Source organism: Gobio gobio (assembly GCF_949357685.1).
Source record: "Gobio gobio genome assembly, chromosome: 3".
NCBI lineage: Eukaryota > Metazoa > Chordata > Actinopteri > Cypriniformes > Gobionidae > Gobio > Gobio gobio.
In genome coordinates this window covers 66,562,211-66,580,363 of record NC_137099.1, presented here as the reverse complement: position 1 = coordinate 66,580,363, position 18,153 = coordinate 66,562,211, and the positions used below count along the sequence as shown (strand labels likewise).

The 18,153-nt window shown below is 37.8% G+C and overlaps 2 protein-coding genes across 2 annotated transcripts in view; both read right to left on the bottom strand.

Annotated features, from left to right (window-relative positions):
• Positions 1-1,933: 1,933 nt before the first annotated feature.
• LOC307123546 (GTPase IMAP family member 9) lies at positions 1,934-7,784 on the bottom strand. Its single transcript, XM_079812106.1, has 2 exons — positions 7,680-7,784; positions 1,934-3,173 (listed from the first exon to the last, which is right to left on the bottom strand). The coding sequence occupies exons 1-2, from the start codon at positions 7,696-7,698 to the stop codon at positions 2,473-2,475; spliced, it is 720 nt and encodes a 239-aa protein (XP_079668232.1). The 5' UTR covers positions 7,699-7,784; the 3' UTR covers positions 1,934-2,472.
• Positions 7,785-11,387: 3,603 nt separating this feature from the next.
• Positions 11,388-18,153, bottom strand: part of LOC307123542 (polymeric immunoglobulin receptor-like) — a 29,730-nt gene continuing 22,964 nt past the window's right edge. The window contains exons 9-12 of the mRNA XM_079812101.1: positions 17,535-17,588; positions 17,335-17,430; positions 13,537-13,586; positions 11,388-13,448 (exon numbers count right to left, since the gene is read on the bottom strand). Of these exons, the coding sequence (XP_079668227.1) occupies positions 13,218-13,448; positions 13,537-13,586; positions 17,335-17,430; positions 17,535-17,588 (431 nt within the window). The 3' untranslated portion in view covers positions 11,388-13,217. The remainder of the gene's footprint in view (positions 13,449-13,536; positions 13,587-17,334; positions 17,431-17,534; positions 17,589-18,153) is intronic.

Here is an 18,153-nt window from a genome sequence, read left to right as displayed (position 1 = left end):
TATCACCAACAACAAGCCAACATCATCTGTCATCAACTTGTCATCATCACTGATCACCATAATGGTGGCGTCAAACAAAACTATTATTTTCAATAAATCATCAACATCTAAACCTCAGTAAGAGTTTCTGTAGTCGTCTGACAGAAATAAAGTCAGTCTGGTTAGTAATGTGTGAAGCTGGTAATGCTGTTTGTGGAGTTGTTTAATCCTCCTCTGCTGAGATCTTCAGAGATTTATTTTCTTCTTTTATCTTCAGTTGATTTCATCTAAAACTGTGGCTGAAGTCAATTGTAGTTCTTGTGTTTCTCATCACTAATGGTAAATCATAACTTAATTAATCACTTAATTATCTCATTAACTTTAACACTTCTTAAGTGTTACTTTCAACACCCTGTAGTGTGGACACATATGTACACTGAGGAGTGTTAATTTAACACTGGGGATTTTGCTGTGTATATTTCAAATCAGCAACAAAATCTCAGGTGAACTGTCAGAAATGTTTTCTATGATGCTCAAATTGCGTAAAAAAGTTCATAGTTCAGGTTGCTCCAGCCACCGCGCATGTGCAGTCTCAAGCGCTTGTCATGTTTCTATGGCAACCCGAACTTCCGCTGTGATTGACTTTAATAATCATATGAATGAACCGTCTTGTTTAATCTTAAAGTTTTGGTGGTCAGACTCGGCTCACAGAGATGATAGCAAATAAATAATGCTGACGTCAGCGGCCACCGAGCGAGCAATCGTTATTATAGTTAAAAAAGGTAAACAGTCAAAGTTATTATGCAAGTTAACTTGGTGAAATGCAAATCTGCAAAGACGCATTCGTCATTCGTCACCGTGACATGAAGTGGACTTTTGAAGCTGAAATGATGAGTGAATTAAGCATGCTTGGAATAACAAGAGAGGAATAACATGGATTTAACTTTTTGGCAAGGATGTAATGCATCAAGTCAAGTAACGTTACAAGGAAGGGAGACGACGGCTAACCTTACGTTATAGGTAAGACAAAAGTAATATTTTTCGTAACTTGTTTATTGACTTGTTAATATCAGTTTATTATGGAATATGTGACGATCGGATCCAGTCGGGTCAAAACACATAATCTGTTTAACTCAAAAGAAACCATAACCAAAAAGTATCATGAAGGAAAGTTCTTGACTAAACTCATCACTGATTACAAATACGAATAAATAATATCAACCAACAATACTTTCTTGCCACAGATCAGACATTCAGAATTTTGATTTTTAATTACTTTCCAGAGGGAAAAAGTTTATACGCACACAGATATCAAGAGTGAGCGTATGAACCTCAACAATGGTGACATACATTATGCTGCAATGCATGCTGGGAGCCATGAGTTTTATACTGTGGTGGCTTAGTAGGGTTGGAGCTAAACTCTGCAGGACATCAGCTCTCTAGGTGAATGTGTACTTCTAGGTTTGGTTTTACATTTAGGTGTTTTGTAAAATGAATGTAAAATATATGTTACAAAATAATTATATCTTAAGATGATCCAGTGCAGTCATTAAACATCTATTAACCTGATTGCAAATCAATTATTACTCTAAAGGGATTTTTTTTCATCTCATCTATTCAATTAACTACACATTTATTTGTATAGCACTTTCAAAAACATGTAGTTTCTAACAGCTTAACAGAAAATGCAGATTTCTACATTACAATGTAGAGTGATCTGCATCAGAAAATTTGAATATTGTGAAAAGGTTTAGTGTTGTTGGCTCAAAGCCTACAATACTGTATGTATATATAACTAATAATCATGTCAAATAATGATATTTAAAAATTTTATGTCACAAAACCCTTGTGAAACACATAATTGTATTAATATAATTCCTCTATATTTGTAACAATATCTTGCAATTGATCTTGCTTGAGTCACACACACTTCCATTCAGCATCAAAACACAACAATGGTAACAATTAAAGTTTATTTAAAGTAAATTATCAAGTACTCTACAATTGTTTTTTAGTTACTAGAACTCTTGTGTAAGTGAACTATACTAACTAAGCATTTATCAGCACAACATACTATAGAAAATTTGTCAGTGGTGCATGTTGATTCAGAGTAGTCGTCTCTTCACAGGTGTTGGGGAATCTGAAGTCTTCATAAGAGGCTGGATCCAATCTTGAGCTGACGTAATCATCAGTGTTTTGTCCTGTAACCCTACATACTTGTACTCAGATTTGTTTAGCACCCCCCTCCCCATGTTATTTATGCAGAACATATTAACATTTGAATCAGTTCTATAAAATGAAAACATTATTTTGTAGCATCAAATCGACGTTTTAAAATATGCATTGGTGTAATGCTGTTGTGATTACTGTTAAACACTTTGATAAAAAGGCTTTAATAACCAAAGTTCCAAAATGACTATGACAGTGAAATAAACTCAAAACCTGTAACAGATTTTCAGTCAATGTCAAGACTATTCTGCTAATATTTGCACTTTACTTTTTGCTTTTCTTCACTGCTACTGCTACTACTACTGCTACCCCACAGACAACTACTATAGTAATTCCAGCAGTTTTCCACGATATAAGCCTTCTCTGGACCTCATTAAACATTGCATTAGTGTAGTACTTCCCTCCATTTCTCAGCACCATGTCATCCATCTCATCCAGCAGCTCATTCACTTGATCCTGATTCTCTCTGTCTTCATTGTTGAATGCATGATATCTGCCACCACAGCTCATAACAAACTGACGTAGATCTTGATTCTGTTCTATACGACGCTGCAGTGTTTCACCCCTTAGCTGATCAGCGTATGTGAACACAATGATGGTGTATCGTGCAGCTTCTTCTCCAAAGTTCTCCTGAATCCACTTCACTGCGTTCTTCTTTTCATCTGTGAATCTCTCGTCCACTCTGATGACCAGCAGGAACACATGAGGACCAGGAGCAGACATTCTCATGCACTTCTTTATTTCAGCTCTCACTTTGTTTTGTTTTGCTGGTGATGTATCCTGGAGACCTGGAGTGTCGATTATTGAGATGCTCCTGTTACCTTTTCTTGTAATTTTTTTCTCCGTTCTTTGAGTAACTGACTCTGGATTAAAATCCACTTCAAACACATCTCTGCCCAGGATGGTGTTTGCTGTTGCACTCTTTCCAGCTCCAGTCACTCCCAACATAACAATCCTCAGATTTCCTGAAGTCAGAGGGACAAATTGTTTTCACACACACGATATCTTATTATATATTATATCTTAAGTTTTTAGTCAGTTAATCACACAACATTTGAGTGATCAGTTGTTTGATTATAAAACTGGTGAAAAGTCTGAAAGACTTAAATTGAAGAACAGACCTACACCCTAAAAAGCGATGTGTTAAAAAAAACAACACACTGAGTGTGTTGATGGTATTTTGACACATGTTGTGTAGATATAACACACAATGTGTGTTAAATGTTACTCTGGATGAACAGCAGTGGGTGTTTTGGCAGCCAATCACATCATGCCTCTTTTTCAAGGTCTTTTTCAATGTCTTTTTCAAATGCTTTCTCCGCTTTTCACTTGTTATCACTGACCAGACTGACTTTATTTCTGTCAGACAGAAGCTCTTATTGAGATGAACAGGATTTGTGTTGATGATTCAGTGAATGTTTCATCTGAAGTCACCAGAATCGTGATTAGTGGCTCCTTTATTTGAGCTCTTGACCCTTGACTCTTTCACATCAGTTTTTCTCTGTTTGCTGTGACTGTGTGTTTATTAAACACATTTGAAGCAGCAAAAATTACCATGAGAAAACTATGATCAGATGATAATGTTATCATCGCATACGATTGCTGAGCTCAGACAAGTGTTTGATATCTGAAACTTTACTGAAAATAATATTTTGCGCTGTTAATAATTATGTTAATAATATTTTTGTCATTATCTGCACATTTGGTTTAGATACACAGTGCGCATAGGATGTTCTAGTCCAGGGGTGTCCATTCCTGCTCCTGGAGGGCCACTGGCCTGCAGAGTTTAGCTCTAACCCCAATTAAACACACCTGAACCAGCTAATCAAGGTCTTATTAGGCATACTAGAAACTTCCAGACAGGTGTGTTGAGGCAAGCTGGAGCTAAACCCTGCAGGACAGTGGCCCTCCAGGACCGAGTTTGGACACCCCTGTTCTAGTCTATGGTGTCACACAGGCACACACACATATCAAGAATCAGCTCATGAATCTCAATAATGGTGAAAAACCAAAAGCTTCATCCCGCAATGCATTCTGGGAGCCACCATAGTACAAAACTCATCCATGACTCCCAGCATGCACTGCAGGATGAAGCGTTTGTCACCATTGTTGCGATTCATGATCTGATTCTTGATGTGTGTGTTTGACGAGTATCTGCTGCAGCTCTAAACTTTCTGAAAACATTGAATTTTTTATTTTTTAAGAACTCATTCTGCACTACTGGACATCATGGAGTAATTTCACAAAACTTTAACAGCTAATAGCACACAAATAAAGTAAATGTACACCATCCATTTACACATAAACTGGATCAGATCTTGACATTATGACGTGATCAAGAAACTTCTGATTGTGTTTTCATGCCATAACAAACATATTTGATTAAAAGGCAGTTACAGCAGAAAGAGAAGAATTAAAAGACAAGTAAAGGGTCAAGAGCTCAAATAAAGGAGCCACTGATCACGATTCTGGTGACTTCAGATGAAACATTCAATGAACCATCAACATCTAAACCTCTGTTCATCTCAATAAGAGCTGGTGTGTGTAGATTCATGATGTCTAAAACATCCAGGTAATACAATAAACAGTCAAACACACTTTATTAAACGTCAATGGACTAAACACAAGTTAACAATACGTGTCAGTGTTCATCCAAACACGAAGTAACATGTAACACACATCTGACACACGTTGTGTAACTATAACACATTATTGTGTAAAAGGTTTCAACACACTTCTGTGTTAGAGGAATAACACATTAGTTGAGTTACAGGTAACACGGAGATGTGTTAAAGAAAACGACACAGGTTTTGTGTTAAATTTTACGCAACATGTGTTGTCCCTGAGCACACACACTACATGTGTTAAAATCTACACAACATGTGTTGTCCCTGAGCACACACACTACATGTGTTAAAATCTACACAACATGTGTTGTCCCTGAGCACACACACTACATGTGTTAAAATCTACACAACATGTGTTGTCCCTGAGAACACACACTACATGTGTTAAAATCTACACAACATGTGTTGTCCCTGAGCACACACACACTACATGTGTTAAAACTGACACAACATGTGTAGATTTTTAACACATCTGGTTGTGTTGTTCTCAACACATCATGTTATAAAGCGCGACACACACCATCATTGTGCATTGTATGCAGTGTTTATGTTCTCAAACAAACAGGCCTGAGTAAATAAAAGTTATTTATATAGAATGTTTTATCAGTTGCTACATTTTAATTTAATTCAAAGCGCAAACTCTATTAACTGTTATCTCTTCATGATCTTTTCTCAAAAGCAGCATCGATGTGGTGTTGAAGTGTGAAAAATTGAGTTTATAGAGTCATAGAGTTTGAAACATTGTACTTTGTGTGCACATGCGTTCTGTACTCGACTATTGATTAAATGCTTAATAATTTAGTTTCACTTTATTTTTAAAATTACATCTGAGTATGTGATTACCTGACACAATTAGTGTGTTAAAATGACTTACACATTTATTGTGTTAAATTTGACACAAAATGTGTTGTCCCTGAGCACACTCACTACATGTGTTAAAACTAACACAACATGTGTCATTTTTAACACATCTCTTTTTAGAGTGTATGAGTGAGTAAATTCTCCGGTGTTGAATTAACACCGCTCTGTGTTCATATGGGAACCACCAGCAGGGTGTTAAAGTAACACTGAATCAGTGTTGGAGTTAATAAGATACTTAAGTGATTAACTGAGTGATGATTGTTTGATTATTGATGAACACCTGATGATAATGAGCAGAATCACTGAAGGACAGAGAAACACAAGAACTACAACTGACTTCAGCTACAGCTTTAGATGAAATCAACTGAAAAGACATTAAATCTCTCTTATCACAAACCTGACTTTATTTCTGACATATACAGAAGCTCTTATTGAGAATTAACAGAGATTTAGAGGGTGATGTTTTATAGAAAATGTTTGGTCACAAAAGAGCTGGTTGTTGCAAAAGAAGCCATTAACAAGGATGGTCAGGTGATATATCTTTCAACATTACAGAATCAAGTATTTGAAAAAAAAATTAAAATAAAGTTAGTTATTTTTTGTCAATAGATTGCCACCAATAATGCCAGAGATAAAATATTATGAATTTTGACTTTCAAATACATTGAGAAATGGAAAAAAGCTTCAGACACACCCACAGAAACATCAAGGATCAGCATATTAATCTCAATAACGGGGACATGCTTCATGGTGCAATTCATGCTGGGAGCCACCATAGTATAACGCTCCTGACATTGCTGCATTAAGCATTTCACCATTGTTGAGACTCACATGCTGATTATTGATGTTTGTGTACATAAAAAAAAATTTTATGTATAATTACAAGTTAAGATAACTATATCACCTGATTATTTTTGTGTATGGATTCCTTCGTAAGAAATCACTGCAACAAAACCGCAAACTAACATCAGAAGCCCAGAGTCAAACTGCCCAACTAAAGTAAACACGGATCACCATAATGATGACCACATATTTTTTATAAATCATCAACCTCTAAACCTCTGCTAACTCTCAATAAGAGCTGTAGACGAATGACAGAAATAAAGAGAAATACTGTCTTTTCAGTTGATTTCATCTAAGGCTGTGGCTGAAGTCAGTTGTAGTTCTTGTGTTTCTCTTTCCTTCAGTGATTCTACTCATTATCATCAGGTGTATTCAATAATCAAACAATCATCACTCAATTAATCACTTAAGTATCTTATTAACTCTAACACTGCTTCAGTGTTACTTTAACACCTGCGGGTGGTTCCCATATGAACAGTGAGCGGTGTTAATTCAACACCGGGATTTTACTGTGAAATTACCATTTAAATTTCAGTTGGTTAATCATACTAGTAATCAACCGCTTAGATCAAACCTTGTTTTATGACGCAAGTTTCAAGTAGTGCCAAGCAGTTTAAACAAGTACCAATGAAAAAAAATTATAATAATTATATATATATAGTACTATTTTCATTGATTTCATGATTTCTTTCTTTTATCTATTGTCCACACGCTCACTCAACATAATTGAATAATCATTTAAATATTCCTTAATCAGTCCCCAGGTTGTGTAATCAACTGCTTTCTTGCCTCTCTTACATTTCACCTCTGAAGGTGATCCGGTTTTCTCAGTTGGACAAATTAAGGTCAGTGTCTTTTTCTAACTCTGTTTCTTTTTATTGTATTTATTTTTTATGATTTATTGGTTACATTTTTCATATTCTCAGTTGTTTTAAATTTGCTCAACTTGTTGTTTTAAAATGTCTTCGCTTTCTCAACTCATTCCTCAGTTTCTAGAAAAGCATAATTTTCCAATCATGTTTTATTTCCTTTTTGTCAAATACAGTCAATAGTTTAATTTTGTTGTTAGATAATGAAATGTTGTTAGAATGTCCAGAATGAGATTAATGTTCTTTTTGATTAATTAGGTGATTTACTGACCTGTAATTGGTGGTGCCATTTCTCTAGAAATCCTCTTTTTCTGATTCAGATGCTCACCAATCACCTACACTTGCACTTCTCTCTGCTCTCTTTCTCTTTCCTGATCTGGATGAATAACAAAAGACTGAGAGCGCTCAGGTTTACTCCCCTTATTTGAATATATGATCACATGACTACAGCTGCAAATCTGTTTTGATTTAACTTTTCGGAGATATAGTCATTATTAATATCATGTTCTAAAAAATTATATTAAAAAAAAATCTGTCACTCTAATGACAATTAACATTTTACTTTTTAGATGCTGTGTGTGTGTGGATCCTATTTCCAGAATATATTTACGTATTTGTTATATTTGTGTATTTGCTGTGATGCTTGGCCTCCATAGTGCAATTATATTGCAACCTAAATGCTGTCAAATATCCCCACCTAGTGTTCACTTGAATTATCTCTACCTACACACTTATTTTACCCGATTACAAGACAATATTTTCATTTTTATTTTAAGCAGCATTATGGGGTATAAATGATGAGTTTGACAGGACAGCAGATTTGAAAACAGGTAATTAGCAAACCAGGACAGAGAAAAGTCTGACACGCCAATGCACTTTTATATCTGGACGCCAGTGTGTAGTGTTTTCCATGTAATAAAGTGGTAAATATAAGCATTAAGATATTGTTTACCATATTTAACCATGTAAAATGGTTCGGATATATAGTATGTTGTTGTTAAGTGTAATTTTCATTCACACTGTGTGTGATCCCACTGAGCAAAGTTATGTCCAAAAGACGTCTTTTCAATGTCTTTGCCCCTAGAGCAGGGGTGGGCAACTCCAGTCCTCGAGGGCCACTGTCCTGCAGAGTTTAGCTCCAACCCTGATAAAACTCACCTGCCTGTAGCCTTCTACACAGTAAAATCCCCAGTGTTAAATTAACACTGCTCAGAGCACATATGGTCCCACTCCACAGACTGTTAAAGTAACACTGAATCAGTGTTAAAGTTAATGAGATAATTGAGAGATTAATTAAGTGATGATTGGCTATTAGTGATGAACACCTGATGATAATGAGCAAAATCACTGAAGAAAAGAGAAAAAAAGAAAAACACAAGAACTACGACTGACTATAAAAAAGACATTAAATCTCTGAAGATCTCAGCAGAGGAGGATTAAACAACTCCACAATCAGCATTACCAGCTTCACACATTACAAACCAGACTGACTTTATTTCTGTCAGATGTCTACAGAAGCTCTTATTGAGGTTTAGATGTTGATGTTTTATTGAAAATAAAAGTTGTTTGAAGTTACCATTATGGTGATTAGTGTTGCTTTAGTTGGCCTGTTGACCCTTGACTTGTCAGCATTTTTTTTCTCTGGCTGCTGTAACTGTTAATTACGGTGAGAACAGCAAGAGAAAATTCATGATGACAACTTGATGACAGATGATGTTGGCTTGTTGTTGATGATGCAGTTGTTATCATCATATAGTGCCTTATTTGCTGTTCTCCTGAGAGTCATTGATTATAGTAGCCTAGTGACTCTACAGCAGAAGATCCAGCAGTGTTTACTTCACATAAACTAAATGGTTATCAAAAAATGTGTACATAAGTTTTGTACTCCAGTTTAATAACACATCACATAATAAGCACTTCTAACTCCTGCGAGTTATACTCACACATAGACATCAAGAATCAGCCTTTGAATCTCAACAATGGTGACATGCTTCATGCCGCAATTAATTCTGGGTACGTCACGCAAAACTAGGGCTGGGCGATATATATCGTGAGATTGTTATGCGCATCTCATCAGTAAAGCCGGTTAATTGATTAGTAGTAAATCGGCTTCACCTGCTTTCAGATGGAGCGGCATTTACTACAAAGAGCCGCAGTTAACTGACAAGCTGAGCCATATCGCATTAATATCGCGGACGTATCGCCAGCGATAATTATTGCGATATGGCTCAGCTTGTCAGTTAACTACGGCTCTTTGTACACAGCAAAAACTCCAGTGTTAAATTAACACTCCTGGGAGTGTATATGAGTCCACTCAAGAGTGTTGAAGGTAATGAGATAATTAAGTGATTAATTTAGTGATGATTGATCCTTATTGAAGACACCTGATGATAACAAGCAGAATCTCTGAAGGAGAAAATCTCAAATTGTAAGCCACCGTTATGGGGATGGGTGTTTGCTTTAGTTGGGCTCTTGACCCTTATGTTATTCACTTTAGATTTTGTCTGGCTGCTGTATCTGAGTTATAACTACCAGAAGAACAAAGATAAAAAGTGATCTGTTGGTTATATTATAAATTATAAATATAATGCTCAATCATCGCTAAATTAATCACTTAATTATCTCATTAACTTCTCTAACTTCTTTCTTAATTTAACTCTGGAGTTTTAGCTTTGTAGTAAATGCCGCTCCATCTGAAAGCAGGAGAAGACAATTTACTACTAATCAATTAACCGGCTACTCTTGCTTTTCTTGCCATAACAAACTCAGTTACAGCAGCCAGAGTAACACGAATATTAAAAAGTCACCAAACTGCCCAACTAAAGAAAACACTATTCACCATGATGGTCACATTAAGAACTAACAATTTTCTAAACAAAATCAAACAAAAAATCTGTTAATTCTCAATAAGAGCTTCTGTAGACGTCTGACAGAAATAAAGTCAGTCTGGTTTGTAATGTGTGAAGCTGGTAATGCTGTTGTTTAATTCTCCTCTGCTGAGATCCTCAGAGATTTAATGTCTTTTTTTATAGTCAGTCGTAGTTTTTGTGTTTTTCTTTTTTCTTCAGTGATTCTGCTCATTATCATCAGGTGTTCACCACTAATGGTCAATCATCACTTAATTAATCTCTTAATTATCTCATTAACTTTAACACTGATTCAGTGTTACTTTAACACTCTGTAGAGTGGGACCATATGTGCTCTGAGCAGTGTTAATTTAACACTGGGGATTTTATTGTGTAGTAATCCAGGAGACACTGATTAGCTGGTTCAGGTGTGTTTGATTAGGGTTGGAACTAAACTCTGCAGGACAGTGGCCCTCGAGGACTGTAGTTGCCCATGCCTGCCTTAAACCAATGCACTGTTCACTCTCAGAAAAAAAAGGTACACAATTGGTCCTTAGGGTACAATTACCCCTACCCCTATTCACAATTGGCAGGCAAGTTTAGTCCTAGTGAGTCGCTGTCCTGCAGAGTTTGACTCCAACCCTGAAAGACATCTATAGAAGCTCTTATTGAGAATTAACAGAGGTTTAGATGTTGGTTTTATTTAAAATATTTGTCACCATCATGGTGATTAATGTTTCCATTAGTTGGGCAGTTTGACTTTAGTTTGTATTTTTTGTTACAGTGTTAACAAAACACATAATCTGTTCAAATCAAACAAAGACATGGTGACATACTTAATGCTGCAATGCATGCTGGGAGTCATGAGTTTATACTGTGGTGGCTTAGTAGGGTTGGACCTAAACTCTGCAGGATATCAGCTCTCTAGGACCGAACTTGCCTACCCCTGACTTAGAGGTACAAAAATGTACAATTATGTACTTTATTTTCTGAGTGTTGAATTGTCTACAGTTGGTTCCAATCTTTAAGTGCAGCAGAATTTAAAACAGGTAATCAGCAAACCAACACAGAGAAAAGTCACACCAATGCACCTTTAAATCTGGATTCCAGAATGATAGAAGAAAACAGCTGCAGGATTGCATAAATATAAATTTATTCAGCAGATACTTTTATTGAGAGTATTGGGAATAATGCAAACATATATTATTAATTCAAAGCAGAACACAAGCCCTATAAAGTAGAGTGGACGCGCGAATGAGGCGGATTCGCGTCCTTCACGCCGCGCGAAACGCGCCTTCCGTGCCGCGGGACCTCCTGTCAAACACACACGGTCTGTGAGTTGCTTTGCAATTACAAATGGGAAATATGTCCACAATGAGCACATTTGAACTAGTTTTTAACCTTGAGGTTCCATGAACGTCTATATCGGACGTGCAGAACACGTCAAAAACAGACGTCATAAAAACTTTCATTCTGGCTCCTCAGTGGACGTCTTTTCAACGTACGCCTTTGCTCAGTGGGTACTGTCGAGTAGAGTGGATTCTGTGAATCAGAGGGGGTTGTGGGTAACTGTACTGTCGAGTAGAGTGGATTCTGTGAATCAGAGGGGGTTGTGGGTAACTGTACTGTCGAGTAGAGTGGATTCTGTGAATCAGAGGGGGTTGTGGGTAACTACTATCGAGTAGAGTGGATTCTGTGAATCAGAGGGGGTTGTGGGTAACTGTACTGTCGAGTAGAGAGGATTCTGTGAATCAGAGGGGTTTGTGGGTAACTGTACTGTCGAGTAGAGTGGATTCTGTGAATCAGAGGGGGTTGTGGGTAACTGTACTGTCGAGTAGAGTGGATTCTGTGAATCAGAGGGGGTTGTGGGTAATTGTACTGTCGAGTAGAGAGGATTCTGTGAATCAGAGGGGGTTGTGGGTAACTACTGTCGAGTAGAGGGGATTCTGTGAATCAGAGGGGGTTGTGGGTAACTACTGTCGAGTAGAGTGGATTCTGTGAATCAGAGGGGGTTGTGGGTAACTGTACTGTCGAGTAGAGTGGATTCTGTGAATCAGAGGGGGTTGTGGGTAATTGTACTGTCGAGTAGAGTGTATTCTGTGAATCAGACGGGGTTGTGGGTAACTACTGTCGAGTAGAGTGGATTCTGTGAATCAGAGGGGGTTGTGGGTAACTGTACTGTCGAGTAGAGGGGATTCTGTGAATCAGAGGGGGTTGTGGGTAACTACTGTCGAGTAGAGTGGATTCTGTGAATCAGAGGGGGTTGTGGGTAACTGTACTGTCGAGTAGAGAGGATTCTGTGAATCAGAGGGGGTTGTGGGTAACTGCACTGTCGAGTCGAGTGTATTCTGTGAATCAGACGGGGTTGTGGGTAACTGTACTGTCGAGTAGAGAGGATTCTGTGAATCAGAGGGGGTTGTGGGTAACTGTACTGTCGAGTAGAGTGTATTCTGTGAATCAGACGGGGTTGTGGGTAACTGTGCTGTCGAGTAGAGTGGATTCTGTGAATCAGAGGGGGTTGTGGGTAACTGTGCTGTCGAGTAGAGTGGATTCTGTGAATCAGAGGGGGTTGTGGGTAACTGTGCTGTCGAGTAGAGTGGATTCTGTGAATCAGAGGGGGTTGTGGGTAACTGTACTGTCGAGTAGAGGGGATTCTGTGAATCAGAGGGGTTTGTGGGTAACTGTACTGTCGAGTAGAGGGGATTCTGTGAATCAGAGGGGGTTGTGGGTAATTGTACTGTCGAGTAGAGGGGATTCTGTGAATCAGAGGGGGTTGTGGGTAACTACTATCGAGTAGAGTGGATTCTGTGAATCAGAGGGGGTTGTGGGTAACTGTACTGTCGTGTAGAGTGGATTCTGTGAATCAGAGGGGGTTGTGGGTAACTACTATCGAGTAGAGTGGATTCTGTGAATCAGAGGGGGTTGTGGGTAATTGTACTGTCGAGTAGAGGGGATTCTGTGAATCAGAGGGGGTTGTGGGTAACTACTATCGAGTAGAGTGGATTCTGTGAATCAGAGGGGGTTGTGGGTAACTGTACTGTCGTGTAGAGTGGATTCTGTGAATCAGAGGGGGTTGTGGGTAACTGTACTGTCGAGTAGAGAGGATTCTGTGAATCAGAGGGGGTTGTGGGTAACTGTACTGTTGAATAGAGAGGAATTGATGCAGGATCTGAGTTTTGAATCTCTTCTTGAGCCTGTAAGAAGCAAAGTCTCCGTTCAAACGTACAGCACACATGACCACTTTATCTCCCATATGAAGCACAGATCAGTCCTGAAACTCACCATGTCATGATCTCCTGCCTCTCTTCTGCTGTCTGATGATGAAATGATGCCTGTGTGAACAAGAGCAACATCTGAGACTGAGAAAATGAGAGACGATTTTGGTTTCACTTTATTTTGATGGTCCCTTTAACACATTCTGTTGACTATAAATAACATTGCACATACATGTCTACTAATTCTCAGTAGAGTGTTAGTAGAGTATTAGTAGACTGGTAGGGTTAGGGTTAGAATAAGTTGACATGTACTTGCAAAGTTACTTATTGTCAGTACACAGCAAAATCCCCAGTGTTAAATTTACACTCCTCAGTGTGCATATGTGTCCACACTACAGGGTGTTAAAAGTAACACTTAAGAAGTGTTAAAGTTAATGAGATAATTAAGTGATTAATTAAGTTATGATTGACCATTAGTGATGAGAAACACAAGAACTTCAACTGACTTCAGCTTTAGATGCAATCCACTGAAGATAAAATAAGACATTAAATCTCTGAAGATCTCAGCAGAGGAGGATTAAACAACTCCACAAACAGCATTACCAGCTTCACACATTACTAACCAGACTGACTTTATTTCTGTCAGATGTCTACAGAAGCTCTTACTGAGGTTTAGATGTTGATGATTTATTGAAAATAATAGTTTTGTTTGACGCCACCATTATGGTGATCAGTGTTGCTTTAGTTGGGCAATTGACCCTTGACTTATCAGCATTTTTTCTTTCTGTCTGCTGTAACTGTTTGTTACAGTGAGAACAGCAAGAGAAAATTGATGATGACAAGTTGATGACAGATGATGTTGGCTTGTTGTTGGTGATACAATTGTTATCATCATATAGTGCCTTATTTGCTGTTGTCCTGAGAGTCATTGATTATAGTAGCATTGTGACTCTACAGCAGGAGATCCAGCAGCATTTTAACAGATAAACTGATCAATGTTTAAAACGTACATAAATCTTGTTTTCCGGTTTAATAACACATCACACAATAAGCACTTCTAACTCCTGCGAGGTTTACTCACACATAGACATCAAGAATCAGCCTATGAATCTCAACAATGGTGACATGCTTCATGCTGCAATGCATTCTGGGTGCATCATGCAAAACTCATCCATGGCTCCCAGAATGCATTGCGGCATGAAGCATGTCACCATTGTTGAGATTCATAGGCTGATTCTTTATGTCTGTGTGTGAGTTAGTCTCGCAGGAGTTAGAAGTGATTAGTGTACAATCTGCTTTAAAACATATTCAGCTTTATTGAATAAAACCGATCTGGATCTTTCCTGGAATCACAGTAAAAACAAAGTTAATCAGTGATTTAAATCACTATACAATGATCATATTCTTATCACTGAGCAGCCAACAGCATCTGATTGTGTTTACTCTTGCTTTTCTTGCCATTGCAAACTCAGTTACAGCAACCAGAGAAACACTAACATTAAAATGTCATCAAACTGCCCAACTAAAGAAAACACTGATCACCATGATGGTTTCAACACAAAAAAGTTTCAACACAAAATAAACAAAAATGTAATTCTCAATAAGAGCTTCTGTAGACGTCTGACAGAAATAAAGTCAGTCTGGTTAGTAATGTGTGAAGCTGGTAATGCTGTTTGTGGAGTTGTTTAATCCTCCTCTGCTGAGATCTTCAGAGATTTAATGCCTTCTTTTATCTTCAGTTGATTTCATCTAAAGCTGTGGCGAGAAGTTGTAGTTCTTGTGTTTCTCATCACTAATGGTCAATCATTACTTAATTAATCACTTAATTATCTCATTAACTTTAACACTTCTTAAGTGTTACTTTTAACACCCTGTAGTGTGGACACATATGTACACTGAGTAGTGTTAATTTAACACTGGGGATTTTGCTGTGTAGAATGTCTGTTGGAGGACCATCACAATAAAGAGTTAGCAGACATTAAGCAGACAGTCTACTGATAATCTAATGAGAGTTAGTTGACATGTAGTTGCAAATTTACTTATAGTCAACATATTGTTCAAAAGGGACCATCAAAATAAAGTGTTACCATGATTTTAACTGTACCCACTGAGCAAAGCTATGTCCAAAAGACGTCTTTTCAATGTCTTTGCCCCTAGAGGCGTGCGTTGAAAAGACGTCCACTGAGGAGCCAGAATGAAAGTTTTTATGACGTCTGTTTTTGACGTGTTCTGCACGTCCGATATAGACGTTCTTGGACTCTCAAGGTTAAAAACTAGTTCAAATGTGCTCATTGTGGACACATTTTCCATTTGTAATTGCAAAGCAACTCATAGACAGTGTGTGTTTGTCCAGAAATCATGAAAATAAAATTAACAGACATGTTTATGGTTAATTTGAAGTCACCATTGTGGTGGGAAGCGTTTGCTTTAGTTGGGCTCTTGGTTCCCGAAGGTGAGTTAGTATTTTTTTGGGTGCTTCAACTGTGTGTGAGGAAACACAATAACCTTGTGAATCCACTGTATTGGCACCAATGGCAATAAAATAACCACTTATCCTGAAAGAAAAAACAGAATATGCACATTGTTTTGAGAAAATATTTCACATAGTCACACACAGACATCAAGATTTTGCATATGATTCACAACAATGGTGACAATCAAGCATGAGTTTTGTACTATGAAGCTACCCATCATGCATTGCAGCATGAAGCTTTTTTGTTTTGATTGTCACCGTTGTTGTGAATCATATGCAAAATCTTGATGTCTGCGTGTGACTATGTGAAATATTTTCTTAAAACAATGTGCACCTTCTGTTTTATCATCTTTCAGGATAAGTGATTATTTTATTGCTACTGGTCCCAATACAGTGGATTCACAAGGTTATTGAGGCTGTAAACAAATAATTATTTCCCAAACAAGATCAAAAAACTCAAAAGCATATCAGATTCTAGACTTCTGATGATTTAGTCATCAACAAGGAGTTGACAACACCTGAAGTCACTTTATTGTGCCATCTTTATTAGCCACAACTATTGTGTTTCACACACACAGTTATAACATCCAAAGAAAAGCTAGTACAAATACGGGGACCAAGAGTCCAACTAAAGCAAACGCTTCCCACCACAATGGTGACTTCAAATTAACCATAAACATCAACATGTAAAGCTCTGTTAATTCTCAGTAAGAGCTTCTGTAGACGTCTGACAGAAATAGTCAAAGTGTGTCTTATGTCTGTGATTAAGGGCAGCACCAGTGTCTCAGTGGGAAACACTGTCTCCTCACAGCAAGAAGATCCTGGATTGAATCCCACGATTCTCTCACGATCCAAAGATGTGTGAATTACAGATGCTAAGTTGTCTAAAGTGTCTAAAGGTGTGAGCTAAGTTTCTTTTATTTTCATGATTTCTGGACAAACACACACTGTCTGTGAGTTGCTTTGCAATTACAAATGGAAAATATGTCCACAATGAGCACATTACTAGTTTTTAACCTTGAGGTTCCATGAACGTCTATATCGGACGTGCAGAACACGTCAAAAACAGACGTCATAAAAACTTTCATTCTGGCTCCTCAGTGGACGTCTTTTCAACGTACGCCTCTAGGGGCAAAGACATTGAAAAGACGTCTTTTGGACATAACTTTGCTCAGTGGGTATGTGTATTTCTGAACAGCAGAGGGCGACCAACTCAGATGTGTGTGTGTGTGTGTGTGTGTGTGTGTGTGTGTGTGTGTGTGTGTGTGTGTGTGTGTGTGTGTGTGTGTGTGTGTGTGTGTGTGTGTGTGTGTGTGTGTGTGTGTGTGTGTGTGTGTGTGTGTGTGTGTGTGTGTGTGTGTGTGTGTGTGTGTGTGTGTGTGTGTGTCTCACCTTGTTTGCGGTTATATTTTATTTTGAGCAACACGAGCACTAAACACACAGCCAGCAGGATCAAACCCACAGAAACAGCAACTATCACAGGAAAGCCTGAAATCACACAAAGAGATCTACAAGCATTCACACACATTCTGTACATCAAACACTTTATTTCAGAAGATCACTTTGTGTTCAAAATGAGAAACGGATCTTACCAGACTTTTCTTTATCCTGGGTTGTTTCTCTTGCAGTGTCAGGTGACGTTGTTTCTGAAAATACACAATCATTGAGTGTATTGATTAAACCAATTAGAGAAACAAATTTTGTCACAGAGAAAGAGGTGAGACTAAGACATCATGTACAAGCGCTCATACACATGCTGCAGTCGTCTTAATGTCATAAGATCTCTCTCAACTCAAACTGAGCAACTGGTCTGTTTATCCTGGGTTGTTTCTGTTCTAGTGTCGTGTGACGTTGTTTCTGAAAATACACAATCATAGAGTGCCGATGGTCAAAATTATTAGAGGAACAGATTCGTCATTATTTACTCTTTGGAACACAAATGTTATGAGTTACACTTTATTTTCATGGTCCCTTTAGGCATTTTGTTGACTATAAGTAACTTTGCAAATACATGTCAACTTATTCTAACCCTAACCCTAGCAGTCTACTAACACTCTAATGAGAGTTACATGTAGCTGCAACGTTACTTATAGTCAACCGTATGTGTTAAATGGACCATCAAAATAAATAGCAGCTCACAGTAATAATTTCTGCTGTCAAGCAGCTACAGAAGACAATTGTCACATATCAGTGTGTTTGGATCTTCACTAA